The sequence below is a fragment of the Phaeoacremonium minimum genome, assembly GCF_000392275.1.
Source record: "Phaeoacremonium minimum UCRPA7 unplaced genomic scaffold PA7_03_scaffold_331, whole genome shotgun sequence".
NCBI lineage: Eukaryota > Fungi > Ascomycota > Sordariomycetes > Togniniales > Togniniaceae > Phaeoacremonium > Phaeoacremonium minimum.
The window spans coordinates 220,553-230,690 of NW_006921235.1; the positions used below are offsets into that span (position 1 = coordinate 220,553).

General features: G+C 52.2%; 3 protein-coding genes across 3 annotated transcripts; 2 read left to right on the forward strand and 1 right to left on the reverse strand.

Moving 5' to 3' along the window:
• Positions 1 to 1,806: 1,806 nt before the first annotated feature.
• UCRPA7_4290 (hypothetical protein) lies at positions 1,807 to 2,132 on the forward strand (the record flags this gene model as incomplete). Its single annotated transcript, XM_007916824.1, has 3 exons — positions 1,807 to 1,858; positions 1,916 to 1,987; positions 2,038 to 2,132. The coding sequence occupies 3 exons, from the start codon at positions 1,807 to 1,809 to the stop codon at positions 2,130 to 2,132; spliced, it is 219 nt and encodes a 72-aa protein (XP_007915015.1).
• Positions 2,133 to 3,580: 1,448 nt separating this feature from the next.
• On the forward strand, positions 3,581 to 5,791 carry UCRPA7_4291 (putative cutinase transcription factor 1 alpha protein; the record flags this gene model as incomplete). The annotated part of the gene is made up of 5 exons (XM_007916841.1): positions 3,581 to 4,399; positions 4,459 to 4,615; positions 4,677 to 4,863; positions 4,923 to 5,093; positions 5,161 to 5,791. 5 exons carry the CDS (start codon positions 3,581 to 3,583, stop codon positions 5,789 to 5,791), a joined length of 1,965 nt encoding a protein of 654 aa, XP_007915032.1.
• A 466-nt stretch (positions 5,792 to 6,257) lies between these two features.
• UCRPA7_4292 (putative glycoside hydrolase family 76 protein) lies at positions 6,258 to 7,802 on the reverse strand (the record flags this gene model as incomplete). Its single annotated transcript, XM_007916847.1, has 3 exons — positions 6,258 to 6,884; positions 6,946 to 7,667; positions 7,727 to 7,802. The coding sequence occupies 3 exons, from the start codon at positions 7,800 to 7,802 to the stop codon at positions 6,258 to 6,260; spliced, it is 1,425 nt and encodes a 474-aa protein (XP_007915038.1).
• Between the last annotated feature and the right edge of the window lie 2,336 nt (positions 7,803 to 10,138).

Here is a 10,138-nt window from a genome sequence, read left to right on the forward strand (position 1 = left end):
ACTAGGCTTAGCGGGGCTCTCTTTTATCACAGATTACATGCTATGTGTGCCACTGTCTAGAAAGATTCTTGCTCCATTTACGTAGTCGCTGGCTCGGCTCGCTAGAAAGACCGAAATACCTTTGAAGTCATCCGGGGTTCCCCATCTTCTAGATGGGATGGAGCTGATTATTTTCTCATTTGCAACCTTGTCGTTCACAAATCTTTGAGCAAGAGCAGTATGGATCCATCTATTGGTCGTGAACTTAGCGATATGCTTTAGATATGCTGGATCAAGGAGAATGCGTTTACCCGGGGTAAATAGCGTTGACCTGTATATTGTACGGTCCAAATTCATTTGCCAATGAGTTGGTCAGTTGACCAACCGCAGCCGTCATCGGTCGGTAGACCGAGAAAGTAGTCATCGCCTTATGTGCTGCCAAAGAGCAGATGATGATGGTTTTGCCACCTTCACCACGCTCAACCATGTGCCTGGCTACACACTGAGACAACACCCAAACCGAGTTGAAATTGATTTGGATGATCTATTAGTTTATGTCAGTTCGTAAGTCTGTTAAGGGTTGAAATATTTTATGCAGGGCCTACCGCATCCTTGTGTTCATCGGTCTCGTGGAGAATCGGAATGGAGCCGCTACTGATGCCAGCAACATTGCAGAGTATGTCTATCTTGTGGCCATCGTCTAATACCCTTTTCAATGTCTCCTGTATTGATGAAGTATTAGATATATCGCAATCGTATACATAGACCTTGCGGCTCGTGTCTGCTTCTAGTTGTGTGTGGAACTTTGACTGTTCTCCGGGAATTTGAAAGATAATGATATCTGCTCCGGCCTCTGCCAAGCCACGGGCCATGCCGCCGCCAATCCCACCATTTGCACCTGTCACAAGTGCAGTCTTCCCTGTGAGCTCGAAAAGCGAAAGGGTATGGACACTAGCAGGCGGCATGGCAGGGGCAAAGCTCTGGAGGCATCTCAAACGTGGGCATTATCGTGACCGGTGCATTCCCGTCACCGCTAGCTATCTGCCTGTTCTCCGCATTGAGTAAGTCGTCGTTGGATTCGCCATTGAGATGACCATATGCAAGCTGCGCGCCGTTGATTGCGGTCTCTTGCCCTTGTGACGCTGTCATGTTAAAGAAACTACTATTCAGCCACCAGAGGTGAAATGGCCCCTGAATAGAAATTTATGCAGGATTTCATTCAATTCTTATGCTACAGGAGAAAGCCGAGGAAGTCAGTCTGGGCAGATAGAAGTCCCGGGTCAAATGTGTATGCACATTTGAGATATCGGAATGTCATCTTCCTATCATTACAGTTCTCGCAAAGTATGGCAAGTCGATCACGCTTCCCACCGGAGCCCGATAGCCTTCCCTATGTTCATGTCAATACTCCTCTGCGTCGCCTATGGTAGGAAGCAGGGGCTGTGTTTGATCACAATCCAGCAGGAAGGACGGCTATTGTGGGGATGTGGAGAAGTCATCACCTCCCGCAAATAAACTTATGCCATGCTAGTCGTGGTGTTGGGGAGGTCGACCATAGCCGATGAATAGTGGAGACCATAGCCGATATGCTTCCCTTCTTAGGGTAGCTGAGGCATGGCTCATGACCGGCTAACGTCAGGACACAGGTCAGTCTAAGGTCATGGCGATACATTCGCAGCTGCACGAATCGGTATTTAAGTAAAATTAGCATGTTGGACTTTAGGGGAAATCAAGACAACTCTACAATATCGTGCTAGCTGACTGTTCTTGTCTATTGCATTGCATTTCAAACTCGTACTTACAAGGCCATGAAAGAGCACATTCAACATGTCGGACAAGCCGCGGTTCACCCTGTACTCTGCAGCGGTTGGGCCAAATGGTAAGCCAGATTGGGCCCCTTGGACGGTCTAGATCCGTATGTAGCTGACCAAACCAGGGTGGAATGTGGCGATGGTCCTAGCGGAACTTGGCCTAATTTATGAGACCATCTATCTGAACTTCTCAAAAAGTAAACATCTCTTACAATATAGAATTGCGATATGTTCTAACATCTTACAGAGCAGCAGAAGTCACCTGAATTCCTCAAGCTGAAGCCTAATGGAAGGATTCCTGCCATTGTTGACCTTGGAAATAAGGATTTTACACTATGGTAATCCGTCCACTCTAGCCCTACGTCCCAATTTCCTAATAACAGAATGAGAAACTAATCCAACGGGATAGAGTCCAATGCTATCATTGAGTATCTAATAGCCAAGTACGATACCGACCACAAATTGTCGTTCGCAGACTTCGAAAACCAGCAATATGTGAGACAATGGCTGTTCTTCCCGGCCTCAGGACAAGGTCCCTATTACGGCCAGGCAGTCTAGTTCATCAAGGAGTGCAACTCAGAACCAAAGGCCGTCGTTGAGCGCTACCAGAACGAGACTCGAAGAGTAATCAGCGTCCTCGAGAGCGTCCTCTCTAAGCAGGAGTGGCTGGTTGGCGGCAAGCTATCGGTAGCGGACATTGCTTTTCTGCAATGGAACACGAGTGCAGATCGCATCATCTTGGGGGACGGCTTCATTGACAAGGAGGCCCCCATGTCCGGAAATGGATGAACGCAATGATCGCCAGGCCCGGGATCAGTAAGGTAATGCAGGAAAGAATGCAGAAGCTGTCGGGGTGAAGTTCCGATTGTGATCATGACGAGAATATCCCCACGAGTCGAACATGCTCTGTCTCCTTAATCGCCCTACATTGTTCTCCAATCAGCCTCATCATTCGATTTGTTCGGGTTGATAGGATAGAGAGGCACGGGCGCCCTAGACTAGACTAGACTGTGATGAGAAGAACTTCACCCACTTACACGCTTGGAAATACATGCACAGCGAGTGGCAGACCCATGTCGTCTCCAACATATAATTGCTTCTCCAACAAAATTCGTGCCGTTAGCTCGCGAATGTAAGACTGTGTCTCAGGTAGCCCCATGCAAATCGCAAAGCTCCCTGGCTCCCCAAGGACAAGGCGACTCAGTGACACCCTCCACTGGCTCTCCCCCGCACTTCCTCCAGTCACAACTCCGCATCTAGAGACTCAGATGGCGCCGTCGGCAACGCTACCAGACTGCTAGTAGACTTAGTGCACATCGCTTCACCCTCGTGGCGAGCAGAATCCCCGCCCTTCACGATTGACCCTTGGGCCAGTTCCCAATTTCTTCCTCTTCGCATTGCATTGGCATTCTTGGGCCTGATCATTACCATCATAAATCACCAAGGGACCCCGATCACGCACCATGGAGACGACGGCATCGACGAAGAAACCCAAGCAACAGCGCAGCAAGATCGCCTGCAAGAGATGCCACCACCGCAGAGTGAAGTGCGACCTCTCCACACGGGGCATTCCCTGCTCTGGGTGCGTGGCTGGCCGAGTTGCCGACTGCTGCCGGCCTCTCGACTCCAAAAGATCTCGGGGAGAGAACGGTCGCTTCTCAACGCGAGTATCAGACAATGCATCCATAACAGCGGCGGCGCCTACTTCGCCCATGTCGTTTACAGGCGCCCCTACGCCGGCTACCCAGGCCTCTAACTCGCCTGTGGTGCTCCGTGCTGAGAGCCACAACATGGAGCCTCAATTTGTGAGAGAGCGCCCGGTTCAAGCAATAGAAAGTGGGCAGTCGCCGGCGTCCGAAGCAGACCAATGGAGCAAGATCATCTCCAACGACCACCCGCGAGCCTTGGAAAGTCGCCGCATCGCCTATCTGGGCGAATCATGGACGCTGTCCTTCATGATCCAGTGGAAGTCGCGTGAGAGCGTGGCCAGCCCCGAGGGAGGCGGCGAGCACGGGCTTTCGCCGTCTGGATCGGATGACAAGCTCGGTGGCCTGCATGTTGCTGTACCTGTAGACCCGGAGGACACCCCCTCGCCGCGCATGCTGCGGCCGTCTGGCGCCATCCGAGAACAGCAGCTGCCGATTGAGATTCAAATGGCCCTCATTGACGCATATTTCACACACAATCATGTTTTTTATCCCGTCATCTTGCAGCAGGAGTTTCGTCAGTCATTCGCGTCTGGAAGTGTCTCAGAGCTGCTGTTACCGGCGGTACTGTACACTGGCGCTCTCCACGCTTCGGATGGCGTGATATACCGTGCGGGTTTTGAGAATCGTGAAGCGTGCCTCCTGAAGCTGTACAAGGTGGCAAAGAAGGTCTTCTTCGACGACGAGCATGAGGGAGAGGTGGGAGATCAGCTGCCTCGCGTCCAGGCCGCCTTTCTCTTGCAAAACATGTGGCCCAGTCCCAACGCCATGATGGACCCCTGGTCTTGGCTTGGCCTAGCTATTCGACTCGCACAAAACATGGGTATGCATCGCAGCACGGCACGCTCATCTCTGAGAGTGGAGGAGCAGAACTTATGGAAGAGGATATGGTGGGCACTTTATGTGAGTATACGAGATATCATCATTAGATCGCCTTGGAATCCTTCTAATAGTCGCTACAGTCCCGAGATCGACAAAGTGCCAGCGCCCTCGGCAAACCCCAAATGATCAACGATATGGACTGTGATGTAGAACGACTTACACCCGCAGACTTCGAAAGCACGGACAGCAACGAGATGCGTCTTTTTGTCATCGAGCAGGCAAAGTTGGCCGAGTTTGGTGAGTACCTTGATCACTCCTTGGAAGGTTTTCTAAGAACTCAAGCTAAATTATTGAACAGCTGGACAAATCATTGTGTCGAGGTTCATTCCTGGATCACACCATCTGCGTAGCGGGGATGACAGAGCAACGCTGATGAAGAGTCTTATTGCCTGGAGAGAGGCGGTGCCTGACTGTTTGCAACGGTTAAAATATGCCGACGTGGCACAGGTGCCGCTTCAGGGGCTATTCCTCGAAGTTCTTTTCAAGTAAGGCCCATGATGCTCAAGGCTCTACGTTGTACTACACAGAGACTAACATCGGAAAGTAACCTTCTACTATTGCTTCACCGCCCTCGTATCACCGGCAGCGATGCCGCCGGTGGCTTCGAAAACGACAATGAGTCCTGGAAGATCGCCTTCGACGGAGCGAGAGCAATCACGCTCATCACGGAGTGTATCATGAATTACAAGTCCCTATACCAATGCCCGCTGTTCTAGTGAGTTATCAAGCCATTTATGCCTCTCTTCAAGCTCATGTGTCAACGCTAACCACAGAACTCGTAGCACCTCTGCACTTTTCGGCGCCATGACGATGCACGCCATCCGGGGTCCAGCCGCGGAGCATCAGCTCTCGGTGTGCATGATCGCCATGCGGACGCTATCCAAGATGTACTGGGCCGCGGGCTGGATCCGCAACATCTTCCAGAAGCTGGGCGAGAAGAAGCAGAAGAACTTTCACGGCGTGTACACATCAGGCGTCCCCACCCGGGTCCCGTCTCCCGTGCCGGAAAGCAACGATCAGAGCCAACCGCAAGCGACCGAGCCAGTCGAGCCAGTCGAGCATATGCAACCAAATCTGGAGCCGCCGGTACCTCATTCTGAGCCCGCACACGCAGAAGCTAGCAGGCTAGACTGCCACGAAGCCGCACAGATACCGAACATCCCTCAGCCTGACTCCAGTTTAACCGGCATTCACTACATCCCCTTTGCGTCCACTGTCCACGATCCTACAGCCCTCCATGCATTTGGGCATGACCAAGATGCCAGGAATATGGTTGGCTACATGGATTACCCCATGATAGACCACTCGGGCCTTGCGAGCATCGATCCGGACTTTGCAGACTGGTGGCAGGATCTCCTGACAACGGATATTCCTTTCAGCAACCCCTTCATAACCGGAGGAGTAGCCAGGTGACAGTCAAGCGCACGCCATTACTGAATATGGTATTTGGACTTGTCTGTTAAGTAAATGTATTTTATGTTGGAGCCGTCGGCCTGTCTCCCTCGTGTTTGTTTTGTGCATTGGAAGGCGACTTAGAAGGATTTGGCGTTGGCGAAAATACGGGATCACGAGGCGTGGAAGAGTCTGGGTAATCAAGTGTAGATACCCCATACCGGTGGCTTCATACATGAATATTTCATTTGCCTAGATGCAAGACGTCCTGCCATTGCCTTATGTTGGTGACATCGTAAGCCTACTCCTGGCTCTGGATAACACAAATCTTTGTGGTCGTTCTCCATGTGCAAACCCGACCGTAGGATGACTATACCCCGAAACCCTATGCAACATGTTCCACCCAGCCCCTAAACGCCCCGAAATGACCGAGACTCCGATAAGAATGTCCATGGAAAAAACTTTGAATATTACACATTACCCCTTATCACGTCGAAAACCGATTAGGAGCCTTTTCTCCGATTCCATCTGTCCACATGCCGCCTCCTTCATTTAATCCTGAGGTCATCCACAAGGACATGGACACCATGCCAATAAGGACGATGGCGGTCAGAATACCTGCGCCTGCCCGGTCGCTGGTCTTGATCGTATGCAGGTTCGATACCACCTCTGGGTCGCTGCCAGCATTCGAGTTACCGGTACTCGTGCCGCCGGTACTGTTGGTAACAGGACCTGCGACAGATTCCAGTTTGGCTAACATGCTGATCAGAGCGCCAAGAACGTTCATCTGTTGGCCAGCTCCAGTATCGCCATCGTATGAACCAGTGTTCCACCTAAAGCCACAAGTGCCATCCGCGTTGCAACCATTGACTGCACCTTGAGCAGATGTCGTAAGGGCGTCGTAGACGGTATCACGGATCACTGGTGCCATCTGGGTGGTCTGTGCCAGCCATCGGTGCAGATACCCCTTGAACGAAAGCATATCGGTGGTACACTGTACCCTGTCATCAAGCTCGCAGGCCCTTTCGACTGCAACGCCGTCTGGGAAAAATACGTTGATAGTCTGCTTTGTTAAACCTTGCAGGCGCTCACTCCATGTCTCAGAAGCGTTTGTCTAGGTATGATTAGCCACGATATCTTTCAGGGGAGCAATCGTGATTGGCGCGGGAACTAACGTAGTTGTACATGAAGCCGGCACCTTGGATATAAGCGGCCGCTGTATAAGAGAACTGGGCCTTGTTGATGTCGGTGCAATTCTCTTCGACGTGTGCGCCATCATAAATGCTATAGTCCGAATTGATGTAGCCGACGTTTACAGTCCAATCCCACACCTTAGTAGCCCAGTCAGAATACGTATTGTTACCCGTGTATCGAGCAAGACGAGCACCGAGATTGAATAGAATGCCGTTCGAGATACTGTTCTTGTAATTGTATCCGTTGTTTGAGAAGGGGATCTGCCACCTTAGACCACCATTGCAGTACTGTGTATCCCAGCGTTCCGCTTGTGTGTTGAAGACGGCTTGCGCCAGCGCGAGCCACTGAGGGTCGTCTGCTGGGGGGTTCTGGAAGTTGGTCTCGGCGGCGAGCAAGGCAGACAGGCCCCAGAAGCCTTGATCATCGTTACCGAGAGAGGCGGTCCAATTGGGAGGCATGTAGCTGTTCTGGGGGGCGCCGGCCTGGAAGACGAGGCAGTCCTGGACCTGATCATTGTATGTAGAGTCGCCGGTGTAGTACCAGTAGTCGACCAATGTTCCCCAAAGCGCACCTCCCTCCCACCAATAATAGTCTCCAGCCGGCGGCGGACCTGGGAGGATCCCTGGTGTCTGTCCTGACAGATTGCCCTTGTAGTAAGTCATCAGATTGTGTGTGACCGTCCTTGCAGCGGCTTTGATGGAATCTGGAGATTATTGATATTAGCTCGATGAAGACATTGCAATGAATACACGGCCGACGTACCGGTGGAGGTGAGGTCGACATCGAGGGCGGCGCTGGCCAGGGTGGCGCTTGCGCCGAGGAGTAGAGCCGGCTTCATGATAGCGATGCTGGTGGTAACGATGGAGTGGCTGCAAGCGCGGGTTCCGTGAGAAAACGATGGGCGGACAGCAGTCGCATCGATATCCGGACCCGACTTCTGCTATACGGAAATAAGAAATCAGACAGGACGTTAACGAGAGACTGTCGAGCCTGTGGAGAGCCGTAGGTGATCGTGAACCTGGTTGTCGTGGAGTTCGGGAGGGTTTGGGAAGAGTACAACAAAAGGAATAACAGGTTTGTATGAGAGAATAACACTACCTACTACCTACCTACGAAGCTACTGGTAGGGCAGACAGAGACACACCCTGCACGCATGCAGGAGGAGGAAGGAGTGGATGATATGACGCGCTAAATGTTAGAAAGAGAGGGGAATGCACGGTAGAGTGAAGTAAGGAAGGTACGACCCTCTACAGGCAAGGGTACCTCGAGGCTCGAAGCAAGGCCTGGGAAGGAGCGATGCAGCCCGGCAGTCGAGGTAGTCCAGCCTTGGCAGACGTGTATATCTACAGAGCACCTGCGTACCTCTTTCCCTCACAGGTGGAAATGATATAAAAAAAGAAAAACAAGCACCCATCACCCAACCAAGGTTTTCCGTTTTTCTGGGGAATTCGTATTTGACACTGTTAGTGTGAGTGGCCTACGGTGCCGGTGTACGCTAACAGGATTGATTGATTTACTCTAGCAGGAGCAGCAGCAGGAGGGAACCGGGAATGCTGATGGACAGGCCGATGATGTCAGGCGGCCCAGAAATCGGCGGGCGATCGTCGCTTAAGTGTTTTAGTGTGGAAGACTTTCACAGGGGGTCCACCCCACCACGGCGAAAATCTTGGCATCCACCCCGCCGCCGCCTGATCCGAGTCTCTCACTCACTCACTCACTCACTCACTCACTCACTCACACTCATTCATTCATACGCTCTCTCCGCTCTCTCGGCTCTCTTCACCTTTCTCTTTCTCTTCTACACTAGGTATCTTCGGATTCCCACTTATTTAAGAAAAAGGAGGAAGCCGGTGCCGCTACCTTCTTTCCTCACCTTAAAATACTTTATTGTCAAGGTACTCTCGGTACTGTTCACTGCACTACAGTGCCACCTCTCCTCCACTTTTGCAAAGCCCACGGTGGATTTCAATCTTCTCCTTTCGCTGCCGTCTTCCGAGTCCCTCATTTCCACGGCCCATTTGTCACGGTGCGCGCTGTGACATTCCCAATGGACCGTGGTGCAGCCAAAACACAATCAACACGGGCGAGAGGCACACGGAACGGGGGACCGGGGCGCTTCCACAAGATTGACTCTGGACCATTCTACTCTAGCACGTCTACCGTGGTACCTAGACTCCTGGATAGCTGTCTAGCAGGTAGCGTGGCAGAAAGTCGCTCCTGGAAAGCCTCTTTCGAGAGGTCTCCCTTGCGCCATTCGCCGCTGGTTGCTGTTCGGTGTTTTTCTCGGTCGCGCAGCCCATTCCGCATCGCGACTTAGCCCAAGCTCTAGCGCAAACTCTACCTGTCCAAAAAAAACCACGCCCGTCCAGCAATGCAATGCCCTCTGCCGCTGCTCAATTTCCAGTGCTACGGTACTCCAGCAGTCCAGGAGTGCATGCAGGCAATCATGCGAAAAGTAGTTATAGCCTACGGCGTGCCCTCAACTTGTATGCAAGCAAGGCTCATGCTAGACCCGGCGGATTGATGCTGTCTATCTGGTGGCGTGACCCCAGACTCGCCTGCTCCTGTGCCCCTTGCAGATTACGACCACAGGCAAGTAAACCCTGGAGCTTGTGAAGTCTGAGTAAGCTTGCTCGCTCCCTAGAGCTCCGTAAAAGTAAGGTGAATTATGGACCGATCACCGCCCGTCTCATGGGTCTCCGTGCCCTTTCTTTCCACCGCCGTGGATCAGCAATGTCGTCGCGTGTCAGTCAATAAGCCCGTTGGGAATTCTCGGCTCGGTCCCGCGCGGTGGCATGCTGCCTGGTGCTCTGCCAGAAAAAACAAGCGTTTCAGGATGTCTCACTCTTCACCGTGGTAAAATCATAGCTAAGCGTGCTAAGCTCATGCCCAGTACTCGACTCCAGAAGCTTAGCACTGGCGGCCGAGGCTGCACCTGGGAAAGTCATCCTTGGCTTGCTTCTGGCCGCAGGCGGGCTTCAATACCGGTACTTGTCTTTGACTGTCACGCTCTCACTCTGCCCGATACATGATCCGGATTGATGCCAGATTGAAAATGGCATATTCCGTTTCTAGCTAGAATGAAGTAACATCCCCGCCCATATCAGAACATGCCCTTCAGCCATTTGCTGGAAAGGGAGATCGCGTATTGGTTGCAGGTACGGGAACTGAGCA